We start from the raw sequence: 26,857 nt of genomic DNA on the forward strand, positions 1-26,857 counted from the left end.
GGGGCACCGAGGCGGCTTCCGGCGGGGTGACCTGGGCGCGCAGGCCTCGCGGCACCGGGAGCCGGAAGGGTATTCGCTGGCGGCAGGTAACCGGGCGGCGGGTGGGAGTGGCCCGGTGGGGCGCTGCTGACCCTCGGCAGGGAAGGGCGGCCTTCGTCTTGCGACCCGGGCCGGAGACTGGCTGCACTTCAGCCCGATCCACGGTGGAGCCCTTCTCGCTACCTTTCCCTGGGCTTCACCTGCTCCCCGGGATCCTGTGATTAGGGCCCTGAGGGTGGGAGTCGGGAGACGTGGGTTTCATTCTAGCCTGCGCCACTGGTTGGCTCTCTGACCGTGGTAGGATACGTCCTTTCGTGGGCTTCAGCTGCCTTATTTAGCAGATGGAGGTCGTATCACAGTGATTGTGAGCTCCTTAATGGCAGGAACTGACTTTTATTTGTGTTAGACACTGTCGCCTGTCCCGGGTACAGAACAAGAACTGTGTAGGTACTCTGGGCCTACTTAAGTTGTTTTGGCTCACAAAACTTTGAAAATCTGCCGAGAACTATTGATCTCCACCTCCCACCCAGCTCTCTAGTCCCTCCTACTCCACCCCGCCCCCCACCCTACCAAAAGCTCAGATAAAGGAAATTTGGCTTACTGGTTAAGGTAGTTCACAGGTCTCTCTTGATGCCCATCCAAGCATCCCAGAGCCTGTCCTGTCCTAGGCATTCAAATATTTGTAGTCACTAGATAGTAGATGCTCAGTTAATCATTTTTTAATGCATGAATCACTATCCATTTCAAGGAGGAAGATAGATATCCTTAATTAGCAAGTTTTAATCATGGGCCTGGCAGTATGCTATTCCCACTGAAGTCTTACAGCAACTCTAAGAGAGAGGCATTATTCAGTTCCCCTTTGGCAGATGAGGAAGTTGAGGCAATGGAGAATAAACTTGTTTTAGGTCATTCAGCCTCTGAATGGTGAGGTCAAGAATTCAGACCCAGGTCTGAAATTCCAAAGCCCCATGTTCTTAACTGCTAACTGAAAAAGGACTAGATGTAGAAATATTTTTGAATGTGTTCTAGCAACTTCTGTTTTGGGATTAACTGTTGTAGTTATGCGATGTCTATCATCAAGATAGGTTGATCCCAAACCAAACATTGCATGCTGTGGAAATACTCGTCTGTCTCCTTTTCTTCCACAGTATCTGTATTGCTTGTTTAATAATATTTTATATCCTCCACTTTGTACCCATGTTATTCAGTCCTTTTATCTTCGGTGAATACTGATTCAGTTGTGTTTCGTTGTTCTGCCAGACCTCCAAAGCAGATGTTTTTAGTTATAGTTGAAATAAGAGGTGATAACGTTTAGGCATTATGTCTTTTTCTTTTCTGTACTACTTTTAAAGGGACTATATTCAGGACCTTGGAAGCACTGCCAATATGTCTGATGTTCAAGAAGCCACTAACCAGCTCCAGGATGTGAACCTTCATGAGAACCAGAGGTCTATACAAGTGACAGAAAGTGACCTCAGAAGTGAGTCTGAACATCTCCAAGTCACTATTGGAGCCACCGTGCCTACTGGTTTTGAGCAAACAGCTGCAGATGAAGTGAGAGAGAAATTGGGGTCATCGTGCAAAATCAGCAAAGACCGGGGCAAGATATATTTTGACATTTCAGTGGAAAGTCTGGCTCAGGTTTGAATGAAGCAATGTTTAAAATAGTTTTCTAAATAGATCATTTTATGGTTACTTTCTAGTTTACAGACCTCTCTGGAATCCTTATTGCTTTTCTTTGCTCTGCCCCAAATCAGGTAATTTTAAAGTATTATCGCATTTTCCATTGGGTACTGATTTGTAAGTGTGACTACTAGGTTTGCTATATTTTTTAGAAGTGATCCTAATATTTCCTGAGGATGAATGCACCAGAAAGGATCCTGTGAGACTTATGAAGAAATTCTTAGTATCTGCTACGCCTCTTAGAATTTATTTACTTCAGCATCTAGCTGAAGTTTAGACTTCAGTGGTGAAGCATAAAGGGAGAGATTTTTCTTTTTATCTGTATCAAATTTATTCTTGGTCAAAAGTAATTAGGAATCACTGAAGGTGAGAAGTAAAGGTCAGCAAACTGCCATCCCACTAAAGTAAAAGCTAAGCTGTATCTCATCACTACATAAGTAACGTGAGGGCAGGGATTGTTGCCTGTTTTTTTTTTTTTTTTCTTTTTTTTTGGTCAGTATCTACCAAGCTCTTAGTATCTGGCATATAGTAGACACCCACTACATATCTGTGGGATGAATTGGTAAGCAAGTATTTTTCATCCAGTGTTTTAGTTAATAACTCAGCAGCTTTGTAAAGATAGGCCCTACCATTATCCTCATTAATTAAGGATTAATTAATTTTATTCCTAAAATTGAGCTTAGGAGTAAGTAATTTGCACAGGGTTGCTTAGCTAATAATCACAGAGCTGGAGCTCAAACCCTATACAGTACCCCAGAGAGCCATGAGGGCAGTATAAAGCCCCACTTCACTGTCTTCATCTCTCCCTTCCCCCCAAACCCATGTTGCCCACATAACACTTCAAGCTTCTATCCTGCCATCTGTCTTTTTTCCTTTTCTGTAGAGGAACAGAAGCTGGGAAAATTTTTAAATACACATTATAGGTATTAGCTGCTTTAAAATCTTTGTACCTAATTTTTATATTTAAATGTTGATAGTTTATGCGCTTCAAAAGCTTTTGCAGAAATTTGTTTCTAACATTTTTTTCCCTCCCCAGGTTCACTGTCTGAGATCAGTTGATAACTTATTTGTGGTTGTTCAGGAGTTTAAGGATTACCAGTTCAAAGAAACAAAGGTGAGCTATCCCAAACGCAGTAGCTGATTTTCAGCCATCTTCCCAAAGAGATTATTTCCACCTTTCACATTCTGTGTATCATTTAACATTACTGCTGCTTTTATAATATAGAATACTGGGAGACTTATACAGTAAAATCCAGAGATTTATTGATAGTCCATCACAAAAGTTGCTTTTAAAAATCATTATTGCAGGGGGTGGGGAATGGGTGAAGGGAGTCAACAGGTACAGATTTCCAGTTATAAGTAAGTCCTGGGGCTATAATGTACAGTATGGTGACTGTAATTAATAATACTGTATTGCACATTTGCAAATTGCTAAGATAGTAGGTCTTAAAAGTTCTCGTCACAAGAAAAAAAAATTTTAACGGTATGGTGACAGATGTTAACTAGACTTGTGGTGATCATTTTGCAATGTAAACAAATACTGAATCATTATGTGTACACCTGAGACTAAAGTAATATTATATGTTGATTGTATTCCATTTTCTAAAAAGATGAAAGAATAACAACAAAGAAATAAAAATCAATATTGAAAAACTTATAAGAAATAGAAAAAATTGTTTGAGTTTCTTACAAAAGATGGACACCTTAGATGAGCTTTGCTGATGTATATGGTTTCAAAATAGAATTGCTTCTAGGCTGTGAACCAGAGTAGGTGTCAGTTTGTGTCATCTACAAATAACACTTTCTCTCACCATGCTCCTTTTGCCCTGCTTTCTTCTCTAGCTTGTGTTTTGAAATAAAGCCAAAGTAATATCTAAATACTCCTTCAGTTGTTAGGATAACAGCTTTGTCCCCAACTTGTATTTAGCATCTGATTTCTAAATATTGAGACGCTGCCTAAGCTGAAGGCTGAAAATAGATCACAGTGAGTCTTTGTTGTTTTTCCTGATTGCTTTTTGGTCTGGTTTCCAGAGTCAAATGCTTGAAAACTTTTTTCTTTCAGTTTTATTGCCTCTATTAGAAATAATCTTTTTTAAAGTTGTGATGTGCTGCCTAATTCTCTAATTTTTATTTATTGACAACAGGTTGATTTCAAAAACCAGTCAAACTGATATGAACCCCCAACCTAGAAAAAAACAGACCTAAAAGAATTGAGACTCAAAATAGATGATAATTTTATTAACTAAAAATGTAACTTCTAACACTAGCTTTATAACCCTTCAGCCTTCTGATGGCCATTGCCAACCATATTATATCTATAAAACTAGTAAATAACAGGCAGGGTACTGACAGTTTTTGCTCTTAAGTATTTCAAAATTGTGATAGTCAATTCTATACATGAATAAATGTTAACATATTTTTTAAAACTATAAGTGTCCATCTTAAATTCTTGCCTCTAACCTACTAGGGTGTTATTAATATCTTCTTCAATTACTATGTTTTTGTCATCTTAGAATTTGTATTATTTTGAGTGTTTTTGGAGGTGAATTTGTTACTATGGAATGGTTCTATATGAGCCAGGTATTCAGAGTTGCCTTGTAAGTAACTGCAAAAGATATTACTGGTGGAAGTCCCAGAAGAAGAGCAGCAGGGATTAAGGCAGATTTTCTTTCTGTTTTAAAAAAATAATTTCACCTTTTATTTATTTTTTTTAATTTATTTATTTATTTTACTTTTGGCTGCATTGGGTCTTTGTTGTTGCACACGGGCTTTCTCTAGTTGTGGCGAGCGGGGGCTACTCTTCGTTGTGATGCACGGGCTTCTCATTGCGGTGGCTTTTCTTGTTGCGGAGCCCGGGCTCTAGGTGCATGGGCTTCAGTAGTTGTGGCACTCGGGCTCAGTAGTTGTGGCACATGGGCTTAGTTGCTCCACGGCATGTGGGATCTGCCCGGACCAGGGCATGAACCTGTGTCCCCTGCACTGGCAGGTGGATTCTTAACTACTGCGCCACCAGGGAAGCCCTAAGGTAGATTTTGAAATCTCTGCAAGGGCAACTTCTCTTGTGTATGACCATGAGAATTTGTTAAGCCCTTCACTTTGTGGACTTAATTTGGAACATGCCCCCAATAAAACCTTGGGTTTTTTTTTTTTTGCGGTACGCAGGCCTCTCACTGTTGTGGCCTCTCCTGTTGCGAAGCACAGGCTCCGGACGCGCAGGCCCAGTGGCCATGGCTCACGGGCCTAGCCGCTCCACGGCATGTGGAATCTTCCCAGACCAGGGCACGAACCCGTGTCCCCTGCATCAGCAGGCGGACTCTCAACCACTGCGCCACCAGGGAAGCCCTAAAACCGTGTTTTTAAACACTGGCTTCTAGTTTTCATTCTGTTGACCATCAGTTTTTCTTTGTTACGTTATACTTTCTCATGGCTTATAAAAGCCTGTTAGTTTAAGCATTCTAATGGGTTTTCTTATTTTTAAATATTCAGATGATATCATGAATTTTATTAGCCTTTTTATTAACTGATTTAAAAAAAGGCTAACATCTGTGATTTAAATTTTTTTAAGCTAGTTTATACATGTACTTAGAGCAAAACTGTAAAGACTGAAAAGATATGCAGTGCAAAGTATTCCCTTGTTTTCATACCACATGTTTCCCTCCTTGGAGGCAACAACTATTACCAATTTCTGAGATATCCTTCTAGAGATATTTTATGTATATGTGTATTTTATTTACATATTTACACAAATGGAAGTATGACATACATACTGTCCTGTGCTGTGTTTTTTCTCATTTATCTTGGAGATCATGGCAATATCATTGTTGGATTTGACTGCATCACAATTTAATTGGTCCCATTTTAGGACATTAGGATTTTTCACAGTCTTGCTATTACAGTAGTGCAATGAACATCCTATATACACCCTTGTACATATTCAGTCTGAGGGTCATTTTTCTTTTTAATAATTTTATCCCATTGATGTTTATTGACATGACAGAAATGTTTGATCTTGGTTCTGTCACATTTATGCTACACACCTTCTGCTTTCTTTTTCTTTCTTTTTCAAAATTTATGTTATGTGTTTCTTTGCATTTTCCCCGTGCACGTGTTCTAAAATATTTGGAAGGCTTGTATTTGCTCTCTAGCTGTTACCTTTATAAATACAACTTAATCTACGGTTTCCACAGTATTTTTGAATCCCTACTAAGAGCAGTGATGAAATTGGCATATTTCCCACATCTCTCTTCCTTCCCTTTCACCTTCCAGTTTTATAATTTTTCTTAGTGTTGAACCACATGCCTTTAAATCCTTTAAATATACTTTTTAAAAAAATCATCTTTATTTATTTATTTATTTATTTTAAAGATTGGATGAAACCCAAAAAGGCTTTAATGCTGCATGAAAAGTCACTGAGATTATATTCTGGAAGCACCAAACTGCCTGTGTTTTGCACTTTCTCTGCTAAGCATTAATTTCTATCCTTTGACCTTGGGGTATGAGAGAAGAGGATATCAGTGTGCTTAACTTACTTCCCATCTTCTGTTCCCTTTCCCCTCTAAGGACAGGCCACTTTGTAACATTTACATTCTGTTTTGCAGTCATAATCCCTGTATTTGTTTTCATTTTAGTCCTATAGTTAAATTGATTATAGGCACACTGCCTGTCCTTTTGTTACAGTTTTTATCTCTTGACTGGCATGAGTTCACAAATGTTTGTCTTTCACCTTTCTGTTTGATTAATAGTTTGGGTTTAAAATTTGGAGTCATGCTTTCTTTCCTTAAGGATATCATAGACAATGTTTGTTCTCTTCTAGCATGAAATGTTGCCATGGAGAATTCTGAAGTTATCCTGTTATTTTTCCTCCTTATTTGTTGCTTTCTTGTTATTTTTGCTTGATGCCCAGATGATTTTTTTTTCAGTCTTTGAAGTTCACCAGGGTACATCTCCTTGTTGCTAATTCCAGTTAAGACATGTCAGTCTGTAGAGAAATTCACTTCCATTTATGTTTCTTGAAAGTTTTCTTGAATTATTTTTTTAGTATGTTTTGTTTATTTTAAATCCCTTCATCAGGGATAAACCAGTTATACATACAGTAGGATCTCTTTGACTGTCTTTGATGTTTTATCATGTCCTCTCTAATCCTTTTTAAAATTTTTGCTCATTTTTGGTTTTTTTTTTTGTTTTTTGTTTTTTGTTTTTTTTTTTTTCTTTTTGCGGTATGCGGGCCTCTCACTGTTGTGGCCTCTCCCGTTGCGGAGCACAGGCTCCGGATGCGCAGGCCCAGCGGCCATGGCTCACGGGCCCAGCCGCTCCGCGGCATATGGGATCCTCCCAGACCGGGGCACGAACCCGCATCCCCTGCATCGGCAGGCGGACTCTCAACCACTGCGCCACCAGGGAGGCCCTTTGCTCATTTTTATTGTATTTGCTTTACTTTTCTTCACATCCCTGTGTTTTCAGCGGTGGCTTTTATATGTGGTGCTTTCAATATGGTCTTCGTTTTTGCAGTGGTTTGTTTTTTTGTTCCACTTTTTCTTTGAAATTGACAAGATTCTGTTTCATCTCCTTCTGGCGGCTCCCCTCATCTTTTTCCTGCTTTTATATCTCTTCTTTGAGCTCTTATTTTGCAAAAGTATCTCCTTATTACATTTTTTGATGTCATGTCAACATATTTGATCATGGTTTTCAGCTGCTCTGTGGCAGTGTCTTTCTGGTCACTGGTTTTTGTCCGCTGTTTGTTTTTCTGTCCCTTTTCTCCATTCATGTAAGTCTGGTGCTGATAACTTTTGATAATTGCTTATCTTTGAATGAGGTAGTTCCTCTTGGGCCTACTGTTTATAGGAGGTTCAGGAACTGTTCCAACCTAGCAAGAAATCCCCCTGTTTCACTGTGAAGTTCCTTTTGACAAAAGGTTGTGGTGAATGAGTTCTCTTCCTTTTTTTTTAAATAGCTTTATTGAGGTGTAATTTCCATACCACTTAATGAGTTCTTTTAACCATTACTTCTCCCTAGCCGGAAGCATTCAGCAGCTTCAGGGTTATTCACAATGTAGAGTATCTCTCCCCATCTCTACTCTGTTTCCAGCAAATAGAGCATGTCTGTGAGATTCCTTGTTCAGCCTCCATTTCTCTCCTCTGCTGCTGCTGGGTATGAACAAGATCCAGGGACGCTCCCTCTCAGTGCATGTGCTTCTTCCCCGCTGTTCCAGGAAAGAGTTTACTTCCTCGTGCTCTGCAGGCTGCTCTCCCCTTCGTCTGAGATCTGTAGTCATTCTCCCTCGGGTGTCTTCCTGCACCTCTGCTTTACCTTCACTGAACCTGGGAATTCTTATGTTAAAATTCTTAGGTTCTGTTTCTAGGTTACAGATATCCTGTAGATTCTATTAGGATAGAGTTGGTATTCCTATTGTTCTTTTCTTTTAGAGTGCTTTCTGAAGAAAGAAAGGGGGTGTACCAGTGTTATCCCACCATGTTAAACCTACAAGTCCTATAGATGCCCTTTATACGGAAATTGTGTGTAAATAACATTGAATTTGCCCAACCTGAAATTACCATTATTTCGTCAGGTTTCAAGTAGTATTAGAGCCTTCACTCACTTCCAGTTCAAGTTTCAGCTCCATCAGTCAGCACTGATTTCTTTCTACTTGGATCTTCAGGAACATATACTGTCTGCGCGAGCGCTCTGCACCAGAACTTCTGATGGAAATGTTGTCTGTTTATGCTGTCCAGCAGGATAGCCATGTGAAGTTGAGCTAATATGACTGAGAAACTGAATTTTTAATTTTAAATCATTTAAAATATTTCAGTAGCTGTATGTGACTAGTGGCTGCTGAATTGGACAGCACGGCTCTGTACCACCCATTTTCACATTTAACCACACATCCATTAGCTATTTACTGAGCACCTTTTTTACGCCAGACACTGCTCTAGATGTGTGGTTTATAGCAATGGTCAAGACAGCTAAGGTCTTTCCACCCTGTGCTTACCTTCTGGGAGGAGCCTAAACCTAATAACTTTAGATAATGTTAAGTTCTCTAAAGAAAATAAAATGAGAAAAGAATGACTTGAGAGGATTACTTTAAGTAGAGCAGGTCTCTCAAAGGATGTGCCTTTTAAATTGCTGTTAAATAATGAGAAGAGAACCAGCAATGCAGAGAGGCCATATGAAGCAAATACCTTCCAAGCAGAAGTATGAAGCTAGGGAGAGAATGATCCTGAAGTGATGTAAGAGACACAGGCAAGGGCTTCCCTGGTAGCGCAGTGGTTGAGAGTCCGCCTGCCAATGCAGGGGACACGGGTTCATGCCCCGGTGCGGGAGGATCCCACATGCCGCGGAGCGGCTGGGCCCGTGAGCCATGGCTGCTAAGCCTGCGCATCCGGACCTGTGCTCCGCAGCGGAAGAGGCCACACCGGTGAGAGGCCCGCGTACCACAAAAAAAGAAAAGAAAAAAGAAAAAAAGAGACACAGGCAAGAGTCGGGTTGTTTGGGCTTTTTAAGGAAGTTAAATTTTGGGGGGTGTAATGGGAGGCTGTTGAGGGGCTTTAAGCATGATCAGATTTACTTTTCTAAAGGATGACTTAGATACTATTTAGAAATTGGATAGATACATTTTTAACTGCTTAAGGTTTGGGTTTTTTCTTTTCAAAAATAGTTAATATGTATACCCAGCACAAAATTCAAAAGGAAGTCAGTGAGAGGTAAGCTGCCCTCCCTCCCCTGTCTTTTATCCCCTCATTTCCCCTCGCTGGAGGTAACCACTGTTAATAGTTTCTTATTTGCTTATATTTTATTCTTGAATCCCAGCCTCTGATCTACCATTCTGTCTTGTATTATTCTGTAGTAGCCTTAATTTGTGTAAATCTTAATTTTCAGCGAGACTTTAATTTCCTGAGTTGCAGACATTATATTATTTACTCTTTTGTCCTGTACTCCTGCCACCCCCAACATAACAATTAATGTAGTCTGTACGCAAAGTAGGGGTTTATTTGTTCAATTAAAGTGATGAGAAATGAATGAAATGAATGGATTTCATTCTCTCTTTTATAGGAGGAAGTTCTAAAGGATTTTGAGGACTTGGCTGGGAAGCTTCCATGGTCAGACCCTTTAAAAATATGGAAAATTAACACATGTTTCAAGAAAAAAAAAACAAAGCACAAAAAGATAAATCAGAATTCAAGTAAAGAGAAGATTGAAAGTGGACAAGGAGACAAAACAGATGAGAGAGATGTCAAAAAAGAGTTCACTAACAATGTCTTAGATTCACAGATCTTAGACTATTATGAAAATTCAGCCATCAAAGAAGAGATATCAACATTAGTAGGTGATGATTTGACATCTTGCAAAGATGAGACTGAGGAAAGCTCAAAAGAAGAAACTGATCCTGAAGTGCTGAAGTTTAGAGTCACATGCAACAGGGCAGGAGAGAAACATTGCTTTTCCTCAAATGAGGCGGCAAGAGATTTTGGGGGTGCTGTTCAAGATTATTTTAAGTGGAAGGCTGACATGACCAACTTTGATGTGGAGGTAAGTGCAGGCTCTTACTGTGATGATTCAAGAAGGCTATCATTATAAATGTGTAGAATTTTCAAGACTAACCCAACCTTATGGACAATTAAACTGAGGCCACAAAGCTAATAGAGTATCTTTTTTTTTTAACATCTTTATTGGAGTATAATTGCTTTACAATGGTGTGTTAGTTTCTGCTTTATAACAAAATGAATCAGTTATACATATACATGTATCCCCATATCTCTTCCCTCTTGCGTCTCCCTCCCTCCCACCCTCCCTATCCCACCCCTCTAGGTGGTCACAAAGCACCAAGCTGATCTCCCTGTGCTATGCGGCGGTTTCCCACTACCTATCTATTTTACATTTGGTAGTGTATATATGTCCATGCCACTCTCTTACTTTGTCCTAGCTTACCCTTCCCCCTCCCCATATCCTCAAGTCCGTTCTCTAGTAGGTCTTCGTCTTTATTCCCATCTTGCCCTTAGGTTCTTCATGACCATTTTTTTTTTCTTAGATTCCATATATATGTGTTAGCATACGGTATTTGTTTTTCTCTTTCTAACTTACTTCACTCTGTATGACAGACTCTAGGTCCATCCACCTCACTACAAATAACTCAATTTCATTTCTTTTTATGGCTGAGTAATATTCCATTGTATATATGTGCCACATCTTCTTTATCCATTCATCTGTCGATGGACACTTAGGTTGCTTCCATGTCCTGGCTATTGTAAATAGAGCTGCAGTGAACATTGTGGTACATGACTCTTTTTGAATTAGGGTTTTCTCAGGGTATATGCCCAGTAGTGGGATTGCTGGGTCGTATGGTAGTTCTATTTTTAGTTTTTTAAGGAACCTCCATACTGTTCTCCATAGTGGCTGTATCAATTTACATTCCCACCAACAGTGCAAGAGGGTTCCCTTTTCTCCACACCCTCTCCAGCGTTTATTGTTTGTAGATTTTTTGATGATGGCCATTCTGACCGGTGTGAGATGATATCTCATTGTAGTTTTTGATTTGCATTTCTCTAATGATTAATGATGTTGAGCATTCTTTCATGTGTTTGTTGGCAATCTGTATATCTTTGGAGAAATGTCTACACGACGACTCAAAACCTATGGGATGCAGCAAAAGCAGTTCTAAGAGCAAAATTTATAGCAATACAATCCTACCTTAAGAAACAAGAAACATCTCAAATAAACAACCTAACCTTCCACCTAAAGCAATTAGAGGAAGAAGTACAAAAATACCCCCAAAGTTAGCAGAAGGAAATAAATCATAAAGATCAGATCAGAAATAAATGAAAAAGAAATGAAGGAAACGATAGCTAAGATCAATAAAACTAAAAGCTGGTTCTTTGAGAAGATGAACGAAATTGAGAAACCATTAGCCAGACTCATCAAGAAAACAAGGGAGAAGACCCAAATCAATAGAAATGAAAAAGAAGTAACAACTGACACTGCAGAGATACAAAGGATCATGAGAGATTACTACAAGCAACTCTATGCCAGTAAAATGGACAACGTGGAAGAAATGGACAAATTCTTAGAAATGCACAACCTTCTGAGACTGAACCAGGAAGAAATAGAAAATATGAACAGACAATCAAAAGCACTGAAATTGAAACTGTGATTAAAAATCTTCCAACAAACAAAAGCTCAGGACCAGATGGCTTCACAGGCGAATTCTATCAAACATTTAGAGAAGATCTAACACCTATCCTTCTCAAACTCTTCCAAAATATAGCAGAGGGAGGAACACTCCCAAACTCATTCTATGAGGCCACCATCATCCTGATACCAGAACCAGACAAAGATGTCACAAAGAAAGAAAACTGTAGGGTATCATTAACAAGAGCATGGGCTATTGAGACAGATCTAGATCCAACTTTTGACTCCCTAACTGTGTCACTTTGGACAAGTTATTTTCTCTGAGCCTCTGTTTCAAATGGAGCCAATAATAGTTTATACCTGTGTGTCCTGAAGGTTAAATGAGATTATACATTTTAAGTATCTGGTGTGATACCTGGTCTATACTACATGCTTAATAGATGGGAGCTATTAAGACTTGAATTTTCTAATTTCTAATCTAGTGCTTTTTACAACATTATATGGACTTTCAGATTATAAAATTCAAAAGAATTAAAACAACAATTTTGTGTGTCTTGGTTTCAGACTTTGCTTCTGAAGTGGAATACTTTTTTTTTTTTTTTTTTTTTTTTTGCAGTACGCGGGCCTCTCACTGCTGTGGCCTCTCCCGTTGTGGAGCACAGGCTCCGGACGTGCAGGCCCAGCGGCCATGGCTCACGGGCCCAGCCGCTCTGCGGCATGTGGGATCCTCCCGGACTGGGGCACGAACCCGCGTCCCCTGCATCGGCAGGCAGACTCTCAACCACTGCACCACCAGGGAAGCCCTGACGTGGAATACATTTTTAAAACAAACCTCGACCTTCTAAAATCAGGACATCATTCCTAATACTCATGCTAGAGCCAGCTGTCCTCTTTCTTAAATTCTGCTAGATTCCCAAATCCAGATACCTCTTTTTAGCATGCTTACCCTCCTTGGTCTCAATATTCTACTATAAGGGTGATTCACATGTGAGCCATACTAACAAGTCTTTCCATCTCTGACAGCTTAAAAGGCCCCTAGCAGCTGACGTTTTCACCAAGGAGTCATTTACTGTTGCTTTTGGGACACTTGAATCTGGGGCAAGTTGCCTGTTCTCTCTGTAACTTTTTTTTTTGCATATCAAATCAGAAGAACAAGTCCCCATTCTTTTTTTTCTTGTAACAGCTGTTATGAGAATGAATAGGCTAACCAGAACAGTGATGTCCAGAAGTTAGCATGGGAGCTCAGAGTACAGGTTCTGGAGCCATACTACATGGATTTAAATCCTAGTTTACAAGCTGTATAACTTTGGGCAAGTAAACTGACCTCTTTGTGCCTTAATTTCCTTATCTATAAAAGGAGGATAATAATTCCTAGCTCAGAGGGTGTGGCTATGAAATGAGGTAACAAATATAAAGTGTGTAGAACAGTGATTTGCATATAGCTAGGTAAGTGTTAGCTGCTGCTGTTAAGATCATGATGAGGAAATTTTAGGTGGAAGATTGCAGAACACATTTTATTTCAACTTTTATTTTTGTTTGAATAGTATATATTTAACTGTGTGTTAGAAAAACTATAACTAAGACCAAAAAGGAACATTCTTTCACAGACATTACTTGAGTCAAGTTTTAAAAAGTACTAAAAAAATAATAGGTGTTAAAGCAAATGTGGCCCATCGTTAACAGTTGGTTAATCTAAGTGAAGAGCATACTTAAGAGTTCGTTGTGCCAGTGTTCTGGTAAGCATTTCTGGATGTTTGGAATTTTTTCCAAAAAAGTTAAAAATTTTTTAAATGCATATTAAAAACCTAGAAACCTTCAAAATGTGTTTCTCTTATAAAAATTCGGGGGGAATCTGGTTATAGCTAACTTGTGAATACAGTGAATTAAAAGGAGAATAAAATAGATTAAAATTTTTTAAATAAAATATTCTTAAATGATTTCATTTATATGAAGCTCAAAAAAAGACAAAGTAGTTTATCATGGTAGTGGTCAGATTAATGATAATTTGTAGTGGGTATTGACAGAGGGCAAGAAAAACTATATATCTTTATATGATGGTGGTTACACAGCATTTATATGTAAAAATTACTGCACTGCACACTTAAGATTTGTGCATTTTACTGTATGCAAAGTATACCTCAGTAATAAAGTAACAAAAATTAATAAAGCCTCACATTTTAAAATCTTAGTGATAAGTAGAGTTCGAATAACTCTAAAACTATTTTATTCTTATTTTATAGGTTCTTTTGAATATCCATGATAATGAAATTGTTGTGGGCATTGCATTGACAGAAGAGAGTCTCCACCGAAGAAACATCACACATTTTGGACCCACAACTCTTAGATCTACTCTTGCCTATGGGATGCTCAGGTAAGAGAATGGGTTTGCCATGTAGATGAAAGTGACAACTTGGTTTGAATTTTCCCTTCAAAATGTAATTTTTTGTGAGGTACTGTGTTAGAATCTAGTAGTTAAGGAACAGGATAAAAAGCTAAAGCTCTCTTTCTTTGTATCCAATGTTGATTCTTTGAGATCCTGAAAATATCACTTAATTACTATCTCAATCTTCTTGATTTTAAAATGAGAACAATAGTTTTCATCTGCCTCTTGAACATGGTTATCACGTTTCTGTTTAGAAAGGATATACTGCTTGTTGGGAACTAGAACAAATTCTGCTTTGTTTCATTTTTATGCAGTGAAGCAGATGAAAGCAGAGATTTTTTTTAATGTGTATAATGTATAAGTGAACACAGAGAGCTTTTACTTATGTTTTAAAATTTTATACTCACATGGAAAATTTTCCAAGAGCAAGACATAACTTTCTTTCTCCTTTGCCCTTTTCCCTTTGATTGGGTGTTTCTTTCCACCACTAGGTCGAGTTGTTTTCTCTAGGTTTCTGTTTGCCAGACTGTAAAATGGGTTTGATATTAGACTTAAAGGATTATTAGTGAGGAGTAAATTTCAAAAACAGATGAAAAATACCTGTTACGTATGGTGCCTGGTATAGCCTGGTAGTTAATTGTATTTCCTTCTCCAATCTTTGCTTCCTCTTTTACCCTGCTCATCCATGGAGTCCTAGTTCAATACAATTGGAACCTGTCAATTCAATGACAACAATAGAAAACTGCACCCGTTTGATTAAGGAAGAGTTCCTAGTCTTCATTCATTTAACAAACGTTTATTATCTACTGCCAGGCATTATGGTAGGAGCCAGGGATATGGAGAGTTATTTTGGGTGGAACTGTTAGAAACCTAAGTAAGCTAGTTTAAGATTTTAAAAAAGTGATGATTGTGTGGGAGGGGGAATTACTGGCAAGATACTGAGAAGTCTTGGGAAATCCACAGAAAAACTAAAAGCCATATCTTAAGAAGGGTAGGAACCAGGTGTTAGAAAAGCACCAGAAACCTAGACAGTCACTTTTATCTACCCTGGGAGCCTACGGGTTCTTGTCTCTGCTCATCTGTGCAAATGGCTGCCCATCATCTAAATTTATGTATTTCCAATTTTATATAACCAGCCAGCCCCATACTGCCTAGGTCTTCTAGCTCTTTGTTCCCATGTCTTAGAAGAGAGAATCTGGTTGACATAGTTTCAGTCATGTGTTCACCCAGACCCAGCAGCAGTGGCTGGGAGTACAGGGTTGCTTACTACCAAGAGGGTTGCCAAGGATTCTGTTGCCATGTGTTGAGGGGTAGGAATGGAGAAGTAGAGCTGGACAGGTATTACAAAAAGAATCCAGAGCTAGTCCCCAAGAATCTCAGTTTTGTAAGGGAGAACCATAATAGAACATGGAAAGAATAGTAGGACAAAAGAAGGAAAGAGAAACCTTGTCACCTGTCTGAGGAGGGGATGCATCATAGAAGAGGTAACATTTAAGCCACTAACAGTAATGCCTCTAATCCTGACTCTGTCACCTACTAGCTTTGTGTCCATGGTCAGGTTTGCATCAGCTTATCTGTAAATGAGAATAATAATAGTAACCTATCTCACAAGATTGTTAAAAGGATTAAAAGAGATAATGCATGCAAAGAGCTTAAATCCATGCCTGGCAAATACTAAGTGCTCAAAGTAAAGCTGTTATTTTATAGCAATGTTATTATCTTTAAAATTGAATTAATTAGGAAAGGAATACTGAATGAATAATTTCCAGTAAACTTATATTGATACATGTTCTACTTGACACATTTGAGTTGTTTTAAATGTAACAACACAGGTCTGTATACAAAATAACATGTGTTTTCTAAAAGCATATACACACATATATTAAAAGATCTAGAAGCTATTTCCATTTGGAAGTGAAATAGGATTTTGGATGGTAGTCGAAGGGGACTTTTAGTTATATGTAATGTTTTTGTTTTTTTAAGTGCTAGGATATAGAGTCAACATGTAATTACAAATTGATTTTTAAAATAAATATCAGTTGTTTCTTCATGCTAGCATAACAGGCCTTTGATCTTAACAGCTTTAGGAATAGTCGTTGTGGAAGTCTTGTCTGTTCACATAGGCTGTTTTCTTTCTTCTCTAGGCTCTGTGCTCCTCAGCCTACTGATATAATAGTTGATCCGATGTGTGGAACAGGAGCAATATCAATTGAGGTAATAACTTTTCTTTAGCTTTTATTTATTTATTTATTATTATTTTTTTAATTTTATTTTTGTCCGCATTGGGTCTTTGTTGTGGTGCATGGGTTTTCTCTAGTTGTGGCCAGCGGGGGCTATTCTTTGTTGTGGTGTGCGGGCTTCTTATTGCGGTGGCTTCCCTTGTTGCGGAGCATGGGCTCTAGGCGCGTGGGCTTCAGTAGTTGTGGCACGTGGGCTCAGTAGTTGTGGTTTGCGAGCTCTAGAGCACAGACTCAGTAGTTGTGGTGCACAGCCTTAGTTGCTCCGTGGCATGTGGGATCTTCCCAGGCCAGGGCTCGAACCCGGGTCCCCTGCATTGGCAGGCGGATTCTTTTTTTTTTTTTTTTTTTTTTTTTGTGCGGTACGCGGGCCTCTCACTGTTGTGGCCTCTCCCGTTGCGAAGCACAGGCTCCGGACGCGCAGGCCCAGCGGCCATGGCTCACGGGCCCAGCCGCTCCGCGGCATGTGGGATCTTCCCAGACTGGGGCACGGACCCGTGTCCCCTGCACCGGCAGGCGGACTCTCAACCACTGTGCCACCAGGGAAGCCCAGCAGGCGGATTCTTAACTGCTGCACCACCAGGGGAGCCCTTCTTTAGCTTTTAGATAAGGAAGTGATACATCCAGAATGTTCTAGAACTCATGGGTAAATTAGACATAATGAAATCACCAAGGTTAGGTCCATGGACCCAAGAGTTTTGAGTGAATTACACTAGTAAAGCTGGAACTTTTGTGATAAGGATGTAGCCACTTATTACAAATAGCCAAGGACTAGATTTAGGTTATGAGTCATGTTTAGTCACCGGATTACAGAGGAGGCTGAGAATTACAAACTGGTGAGTCCCATTTCTGTAACAGACAAACTGGTAGACTTGAACAGAAAAGATAATTGAAGGTACAAGCATGAACTGGAGGAGGGCATTTCATCTCAATCAAGTGAGACTATGCTTCTTCATCCTCCTAGGTTCTTGTAAGATGGGGAAGCCTGTGACCATTAGTTAGGTTTGTTAGGAAGTCTAGCAAGGTTACAGAGTTTTCGGAAAATACCATGACATTGAGAGGACTCAAAAACTGCCTAAAGCAAAGCAAGAAATAGAAAGGCATTTTCTAATTGGAGAACATTTAACAGGAGAGTCTCCTTGAATCCGTATTATTGAATCAATATTATCTAAACTTTTATAATAAATAATTTGGAAGAGGGCGGCAGTAAAATTGCTTAAATTTGTAAAAAATTTAAATTTAATTTTAAATTAAATTTAAAGTTAAATTTTAAATTAAATTTAAAGTTAAATTTGTAAAAAATTACAAAGTTAAATTTGTAAAAAATTGCTTTACGTAGAGTATACGTAAAGCCAATGGGAATAAACTGCAGGGAGATACTACAGATTCTGTGACTAAGCAGAAACTGGACAGATGAGCAAGTCAAAACAACCCACAAAGGGAAAAAGAATCCAGACTGCAATTAGAAAATGACATCGGCTATCTGGGAATTAGAATCCCAGTAGGAAATCATAGTAGTCTAGATGACTGCTGTTTTCTGCTAGTGTCAGCTAGAGAAATTTACTCTGGCTAAAGAGCCACACAGAGAAAACTCAGTTGTTGTCACAAAGAATTCTGGGAACAAAGGAGAGTGTGCTTCTCTAGCATTAAACTATGATGTGTCTATTGTCTGGAATAGCAGTGAACGTCACTACATGTCAAGAAATATACAACAGAGCTAGAGAGAGACCAGAAGAGCTCCCAGCCCCACCAAAAAAAAAAGAAAAAGATAAAAAGAAAATGTTTGCGGCATTTCCATGTAGGGGTAGGCATGAGGATGTCAATATGGAAAAACCTAAGTTGGTATATGATCAAAATGAATGAAATTATGAAAGGAAAGGGTATATAGACAGTTTGTTCACCAAAGTATAAAGTATTTGATTTATAATACTGCCTTTAAAACTTGGAAGTACTATAAAACCCATCTCTTTGAGGGGCTGAAAATCTCAATAGGTTTAGAAGAAAAAATGAATACTGGGCAATCAGAATCACCAGAGAGGCTTTCGTCAAACTCTACATCATCCTCCCTACATCACCCTTCTCCATTACCCTCAAGGGTCTGGGCAAAAGAAAAAGCTAAGAAGCCCTGTATCCATAGATATGGGGGTATTACTGTTTACCAAGGAAGAGGTGTTTGTTACTCATCTCTAAACTAAGGGCAGAACTGTCTCTGCTTTCATGTCAGAAACCTTCTGTTAATCTGCATAGAACATTGTTCAGGCCTAGGGTAGTATGTCACCTCATTGCACAAATAATATGGAAAGCTCAGTATTTCTGTTCTGCTGACATGTTTTTGATTTAAAATTACAAAATCCTGGGTTTCCCTGGTAGCGCAGTGGTTAAGAATCCACCTGCCAGTGCAGGGGACATGGGTTTGAGCCCTGGTCCGGGAAGATCCCACATGCCACGGAGCAACTAAGCCCGTGCACCACAACTACTGAGCCTGCACTCTAGAGCCCACAAGCCACAACTACTGAGCCTGAGCGCCACAACTACTGAAGCCCGCGCACCTAGAGACCGTGCTGCACAACAAGAGAAGCCACCGCAGTGAGGAGCCTGCGCACCGCAACAGAGAGTAGCCTCCGCTCGCAGCAACTAGAGAAAGCCCGTGTGCAGCAACAAAGACCCAACACAGCCAAAAATAAAGTAAATAAATTTATTTTTTTTAATGACAAAATCCTTTCAAGAGTATGGTGGTTATCATTCAAAAGCCTATATAATAGAGACTACACTTTAAATTCTCAAATATTCCAGGTTATCGGATTATATAAAAATTCCATAATCACAAAAGGATATAGGTTAGTCAGTTTGATTTGGTTAACGTCTTCAAACTACGTTTGTATTTAAAGTCTGTAATGCCTACTGTGTGGCAGACGCTGCTGGGTGAGGGACTGAGTGACATACCAGACCTATCCTTCAGGAGTTCCCAGACGTGTTGAGCGGCAGACAGGTATAGAAATAATTAAAAAGAGAGCAAGTGCAGTGGCAGATACATACACATGTACAGAATGCTTTTGGAGGGGCAAATGAGAGACAGCTTGGAGAGTTGTGCTTGATGTCACAGAGGGCACGACATTGGAGCTGGGCCTTGAGAGATGAGTAAGAGTTCAGCAAACAGAACAGGAGGGCATTTCACGCAAGGGGAATAGCAAAGTTGACAGCATGCAGTATTTTGCCACTTTAGAAAAGCACTGGATTATTGGATTGGATTGGATTGTTTTGTTTATTGACAAGTGATTGAAATGATTTTACCTTTAATCATTTTTTGGTTTTTGTTTATTTTTTTGCAGTTTGCTACTTCTGTTTTCATATATACTCTTGTCTTTTAGGGGGCTACAGAATGGTCTAACTGTTATCACATTGCTGGTGATAATAATCCGTTGGCTGTGAATAGAGCAGCAAATAACATCTCATCTTTATTGACCAAGAGCCAAGTGAAAGAAGGGTAAAATTTTAACTTAAAAGATTTTGTAGCATCTCTTAGACTTAGATAATCAGTTTTCTTTTTTCTTTTTTTAAATTAATTATTTATTTATTTTTGGCTGCGTGGGGTCTTCGTTGCTGCACACAGGCTTTCTCTAGTTGCGGCAGACGGGGGCTACTCTTCATTGTGGTGCACGGGCTTCTCATTGAGGTGGCTTCTCTTGTTGCAGAGCACGGGCTCTAGGCACCTGGGCTTCAGTAGCTGTGGCTTGTGGGCTCTAGAGCACAGCCTCAGTAGTTGTGGTGCACAGGCTTAGTTGTTCTGCAGCATGTGTGATCTTCCTGGACCAGGATCAAACCTGTGTCCCCTGCATTGGCAGGCGGATTCTTAACCACTGCAACACCAGGGAAGTCCGATAATCACTTTGCATATTGGCTTTATGAACTAATACACCCAGTGTATTGTGACAGTATTATAGCCAAATGAATATATTGAGACTCCATTTAAATTTTAAAAGTTGATTGAAACTAATTTGTATTTTTAAAATATTTTAAATTTAACTATTATTTCCCCCACCCTAATGCAACTATTTTTATTTCTGTCTTCCTTTTTCTTTCCTTATTCAGATATCTTTTTTCCCATGTAGTGGAAGAACTGCATAGATTCATTTTAATTTCATAAGTTTTCCATTAGTGCATGCAGGCATCCAGCTGGGGGTTTAACAGAGGCACAAGACTGCTCTTAAGTGACTAGTGGTCTTTTCTCTGGAAATGTTTTAGTATTGAATAAGTGATGTAGTTTGGAGAAGGCACCCTGTGAAGGGGGTGAGAGAAGGGGCCCTAGCTGTCCTCCTAGCTGTCGGGGAAGAGGACAGAAGTGGCAGCGGTGCACTCTCATATCTGAAACTTAATTGAGCACAAACAAGGAACTCAATCCTCTGCTACATGCTATAAGGATTAGAGAAATACCGGGGGAAAAATAATCTAATATTCAAATATTTGCATATCCCACACGTATTAGCTTTCACGTCCTCTTGTTAGTATGCTTCAGGACCACTTTTGATGATTGTAGTCTTATAAGACCACATGGGCCCCAGGACCTAATTCATTCATAACTCAGACTGACACATAGACACAGTTTGTAATCATTTTCTCAATTCAAGATTTCTAGGTTCTTGTAAAACAAGTACATATTAAAATATTAATATTTTCTAATGCAGTTAAACAGTTGAAAACATTAAAATTTTTTCAAACGCTTTTTTTTATTCAATCTGTTTTTTAATGACTGCAGAGTATTCCATTGTACAGAAATGTTACAGTTTATTTAGCCTTTCCTCTGTTATTTGGCACTTAAATCTCAGAGTTGGAAAAGACCTGAAAGCTGTCCCTACAGTCCCTAAATGTCCTGTAGGAGATCCTGACCAATGGTCCTCCAGCCTGTATAAACACCTCTTATGACTCTGAAGGCGGTTGATTCCAGCTTAGCACAGCTTTGAGTGCTAGTCATATCTTTTAGGGAACTTGAATCTTTCCCTGTACCTTGTACAGATCTGGGTTTTTTCTTCCACTTGAGTCCATAAAGAAAAATCTTATCTCTGTGTCACAGTGATGATTAACATCAGATATTTGAAGGGCATATTTGAAGGGCTACCAACCCTCCTCTCCCTCCATCCCAGCTCTCCACATCCTTTCTTCTCCAAGCAAAATATTCCAAGGTCCTTCAACCATATCCCTTTGATATCTGTGCATTGAAAGTCTGTTAGCCTCTGGGAAATTTCCCATCCTGAGATGTATGTTGCTATAGTACCTTAAGCCCTAGCCTATTGCTACAAAGTGCATTGACGACACACCATCTGTGCCAGCCTTTCACCATTCTTTCAGTCTCAGCTGTCTTTGGGAAGAATTGGTTGAAATAGCACTTGGTCTGCAGTTTCCTACGAGAGGCCTCATCACAAAATTGTTTCTCTGGTCTCCTCTGCTTGGAGTCCTTCATTTTCTTATAAAGTGGCAGAAATATGTAGCGGTAAGCAGATTTGTTAGGCCTTACAGGTGCTTCATGTCCAGGAGCACAGGAAGTCGTTATATCCCATGATTGACCTCACAGCCGCCTCCATGACCCTTAATGTGAGGTTTATATTTGTAAGTAGAAATCAGTTGTTTTTAAGAATATTTGTTGATTTTATGCAAATTTCATATTTATTATTTATACATGGTATGCCTTAATATTATTTTATGTCTGTATATTGCCTATCCTCTTTTCTATGCTAGTTTTTTTTTCCCTTTTGATTGCCAGTGCTTTGTTTTGTTTTTTCATATACTATTCTGTGGTTTTATGCTTGATGCTTTTTGTTTTTTATTCCTATTTCCTATTGAGGTCTTTTCATTTGTTATCTAAAATCTTAAGTTATATGCTGTAAATGTCTTCTTTTTAATAAAAGTTTTTACTGGAGCTGACTTTTATGCTAAGTACTCCTGTTGACCATATCCTATAGATTTTGATAAATCTCTGTTTTGGTTACTTTCTAAATGGTTGGTTATATACTTGATTCTCTCTGATCTAATTGTTTAGGACAGTGCTTTTCACACTTTAATGTGCAAATGAATCACCTGGGGAACCTGTTAACTACGCACAGATTCTGATTCAGTAGGTTTAGGATGGGACCTGAGGGTCTGCATTTCCTGGCAAGCTTCCCAGTGATGTTGATGCTGCTGGTCTGTGGCCCAACTTTGAGGACCAATAGTTTACATCATTTTTTTAGACATAAGTAGTTAAAAGCTTTTAGTTTATTTTTATATTATGTTTTATTGTGATTAATGAATTTTTATGGTGTATTTTGTTTTATATTTTGAGATTTTTCCTGAGGCGTACATGACTAGGGTTTCTTTGAAATCTGATACTTTTAAGCAAATAATTTTTCTATTTTCTGAATATTTTATATTTGGTTTTCATATCCTCTGCATCTTCACTTTTTGTCTGTTCAACCTGTACTATTTCTATCAATCTTACCTTGATTTTTTAAAAAATATTTATTTATTATTTATTTGGCTGCATCGGGTCTTAGTTGCAGCATGCAGGGTCTTCATTGAGGCAGGCGGGATATTTCATTGTGGTGAGCGGGACTCTCTCTAGTTGTGGTGTGTAGATTTTTCTCTCTCTAGCTGTGAGTTTGTGGCACGTGGGCTCTCTCGGTGAGGCACAGGAGCTCAGTAGTTGTGGCAATGTGGGCTTAGTTGCCCCACAGCATGTGGGATCTTAGTTCCCCAACCAGGGATCAAAGCCACATCCCCTGCATTGGAAGGCAGATTCTTTACCACTGGACCACCAGGGAAGTCCTAATCTTACATTGACTTTTAATATTTTTTGCCTTTTTTGTTTTGTTTTATTGCAGCTATTGGTGCTTGTGAGTGTAACACATATTTTTAATATCTGTATTTTTTCCTATTATGTAGTGATTACCTCTATTGCATTTTTTTCTTAAATTCTTTATTAAATATCAATATTACAACATTTAATTTCTGCTCATCATCTTTGCTTTTAATTTTTAGCCTGTGCATTATTATTACCTGTTTTAATTTTGTGTCTTAAACTAGTAGCTTTGCCTTAATGGGGAGGATTTAAATCATTTATATTCTTATATTCATTCTGCCTTCTGTCACTATTTTTTTGATGTTAACTTTTTTGTTCTCTTGTTTTTTTATAGTATGATACATGTTTTTTAATCTCAAGACCGGTACCTCTATATTTCCTAATTTTACATGTTTCTTTAGGTCTCCTTTTATTGCTGTGTAGACTTACCAAACTTTATCCTTCAGATGTGTCACCTCATCAGCTTTTTTCTCTTTAGTGTTCTGGTTTTTTCCAGTGTATGTTTCATCAACAATGTTTTTACGTCAGTTATGTAATTAACTACCTCAACGCTGTTTTCAAGTTGTGTACAGTTCTTTGTGTTAACGGCCTTTTCCCCTTAATCCGTCTTCTTAAATTATAGATGAAACAGATATAGACATCTTTTGAAAACCAACCTTAACTAATTTTTTAATTTACTTGTTTCTTACGGACTGTCATTATAAAAAGTTTTAGCTTATGACCTATGCTTTCTGCCTACCTGCTACTTTAAAAATTTTTACTAAGTTGTTGATGTTGTCATTGATATTATTTTAGTTTTTGTATTTTATAGCAGTCTCTTCAGAAGAAAAGTCTTTTAAAATTTCATCCTTCAGGATATGTTGAAGCACCTTTTCTTTTGTCACCACAGCAAACTGTCCTGGGGCTTGCCCATAGATACTATTCAGTGGGATATCTGCAACTTGCCACTAAGAACTGGCTCTGTGGACATTATTGTAACAGACATGCCATTTGGAAAAAGGTGGGACTTGTAAAAAAATGAATTTTACTTTCATTTGTTATATTAGTACCCACTTGTCTTCTAAATCTGTTGTATTTTCCTTGAGCTTATTCTGTCAGAAATCTTGTTTCTTTTAGCAGACTTAACAGTTTTTCACTTAAGAATGTAACAGTATGATAGATTCACCCATTTTGTTTCTTCTGAGAACTCAGGAATGTATTAACTACACTTTGATCCTGACCATCACAGGTTTATCCACTTTGTAGCCCCTTGTTGAATTACATTAATACTTCAGAGAAAGGTTGAGGAAAACTTGGTTATCAGGATATTTTTTAATCACTGGTTTCATTTACATAATGATTGCTTATACTCATTAAGGGGACAACTTACGTAACTATTAACATAACTATTATAGTTGTCAAATCTTTTCGTAACCAGTTCATCCCATTCAGAATTCTAAAAACTTACTAAATCTAATCATTTCACTGACATGTAATGACAAAGCTCTGGCTCTAGAAGGCAACTATTTTTCATACCTCAGGACTTTCTTATTGCAATGAGAATGAGCTTTTAGTAACTTCTCATTTCATATAGTCCTAGATACTTATTTTTTGCAAAAGTAAGTGACTCATTAGACCTTCTTTTATAGGATGGGCTCCAAGAAGAGAAACTGGAACCTTTATCCAGCTTGCCTACGGGAGATGAGCCGTGTCTGTAGGCCAGGGACAGGCCAAGCTGTACTACTGACCCAGGACAAGAAATGCTTTATCAAGGTGCTGTACCTTAGCTTGAAAACTCAGCCCATGACAACTTTTGGACCTTTTTAAGTACACTTGGGGATATTTCAATAAGATTTGTTTTCTCCCAGTGTTTCTTACTAAGACCCCTGGTTGGTAGACAAGCAGTTATCAGCTAATTACTTTTCTACTTTTTGTGTGTACACAGGCATTATCTAGAATGGGACACCTATGGCGGAAGGTACATACCGTCTGGGTCAACATAGGGGGTCTTCATGCTGCAGTTTATCTTCTGAAACGTACACCTCAAACTTTTGTTCATCCTTCAGAACAAGATGGAGAAAGATCTCCTTGGTGATGCAAAGACTGAAGGTGATTAGTAGTTCTGCCAGTGCTTCCTGACAGTGGACATGTCAGCATGAAGAACTTGCTTTGAGAGAAAAATAGTATTAATAAAAGTGAAGTTTGGTGTAAATCTCTTCACCCTAGATAGCAAAAGGTGTGAATAAAATGGAACAAGTCTTAAGAGAAAGCAGAGCTTTTCTTTGGAGCTGTTGTAGTTGGGCAATTAGTACTTTTCTTAAAATGCTTTAAAGATGCTAAGCCTACTAAAATACTCTGGGATTTGGGTTTAGAACATTTTATTTTCAGGCTTTTTAGCAGTTTCTGTTTTCCACTGTAGCAGGTGGAAAGCTACCCTGGCCTAAGGGAAAGGCAGAGAGCATAAACAGATCATGAGGTTACATTTCATTGCCTCTGCAGCTTTGTTATTTAGTTGTTCAGGTTCTTCACCTCAACTTTAAAAAATGAAGCATTATTTTACACTTTGTAAAATAGTGTTTGCCCTATGACAAGATGAAATCTCACAAGACCTACAGAAAAGTTTACTATCTGCTTTAAAAATTACAATATTCATCCGTTATTCAGATTAATAGAAATAGACATTTCTATTTGTAAACAGCAGGGATTACACTGGTAGATGAAGTATGGGACCAACAAGCCATATTTAAATAAATTTTTCTTTCAGTACACAAAGGTGGTGATGCTTTTCAAAGTCAAACATAAACCTGTCAAAGTATTTCTGTTGGCTTCTCTAAAGGACTAGAGAACAAACTGTATATATCTTTGAATTAAAAACTTTGTGCAAGTTCTTTTATTTTCTCTCAGTCACTATTCATATTTAGTTGCTTTTGCAGTAGCAGAAAGTTCTTCCCAAGACAGTGGAAAATGAAATAACCTAAACATCAAGTCCTTGTAAAAACAGTGCTTCTGTGCGACAGAGTTGGGGTTTTATGTGGCATTCTGTATTGTTTACTTTGGAGTTTCTGGCTGCATTCAGCTTAGATTTTCAGTGTCATGTCGGTAACACACTAACTTTTGATGTCTCATTTAGAATAAAAGGACACAGTACTTCTTTCCTTTGAAAGAATAGAGTTCACATTAGCAGAGCCAACAGTCCTTGTATGGTTTCTCTCTGATATACCTCACACTTGAGAATGAATTGGAAGTAAGACATTTATAAGGGTCTTATGTCCTAGACTGGAGTTTTTAAGGTCATCAGAATGCAGTTTCACTATTATGGGTTCAACATAGAACAAACAGCCTTTCACCTGTCACAAAAGAAACCATTTAAACCTCTAAGTGTTGGTCAGCAGTCCACGGGACTGGAAAAGTACAAGGACCATGTCTTCTCTACTGTTCATCAACTGCCTGACACATTACCTACCAGCATGGATGTTTAATATCTGTTGAACAAATGGATATTTTTGCATATTGGCTGTTTTTAAGTGTATCAAATTTGTGCTCAATATATCATAGCTTTAGTCCTATTAAATACCATCATAAAAACAT

At 38.5% G+C, this 26,857-nt stretch overlaps 1 protein-coding gene across 3 annotated transcripts; it reads left to right on the forward strand.

Moving 5' to 3' along the window:
* THUMPD3 (THUMP domain containing 3) lies at positions 1–26,157 on the forward strand. 3 transcript variants are annotated; one of them, XM_060110964.1, is made up of 10 exons: positions 1–86; positions 1,392–1,680; positions 2,759–2,836; positions 9,769–10,245; positions 14,082–14,212; positions 16,369–16,438; positions 19,830–19,945; positions 24,180–24,290; positions 24,919–25,042; positions 25,215–26,157. In XM_060110964.1, the coding sequence occupies exons 2-10, from the start codon at positions 1,426–1,428 to the stop codon at positions 25,362–25,364; spliced, it is 1,512 nt and encodes a 503-aa protein (XP_059966947.1). In that variant the 5' UTR covers positions 1–86; positions 1,392–1,425; the 3' UTR covers positions 25,365–26,157. The 3 variants fall into 3 exon arrangements, with proteins under 3 accessions (XP_059966947.1, XP_059966946.1, XP_059966948.1); XM_060110963.1 differs by lacking the exon at positions 1–86 and adding an exon at positions 107–203; XM_060110965.1 differs by lacking the exon at positions 1–86 and adding an exon at positions 462–482.
* Positions 26,158–26,857: the final 700 nt, after the last annotated feature.

The sequence above is a fragment of the Mesoplodon densirostris genome, chromosome 10 (genome assembly GCF_025265405.1).
Source record: "Mesoplodon densirostris isolate mMesDen1 chromosome 10, mMesDen1 primary haplotype, whole genome shotgun sequence".
Lineage (NCBI taxonomy): Eukaryota > Metazoa > Chordata > Mammalia > Artiodactyla > Ziphiidae > Mesoplodon > Mesoplodon densirostris.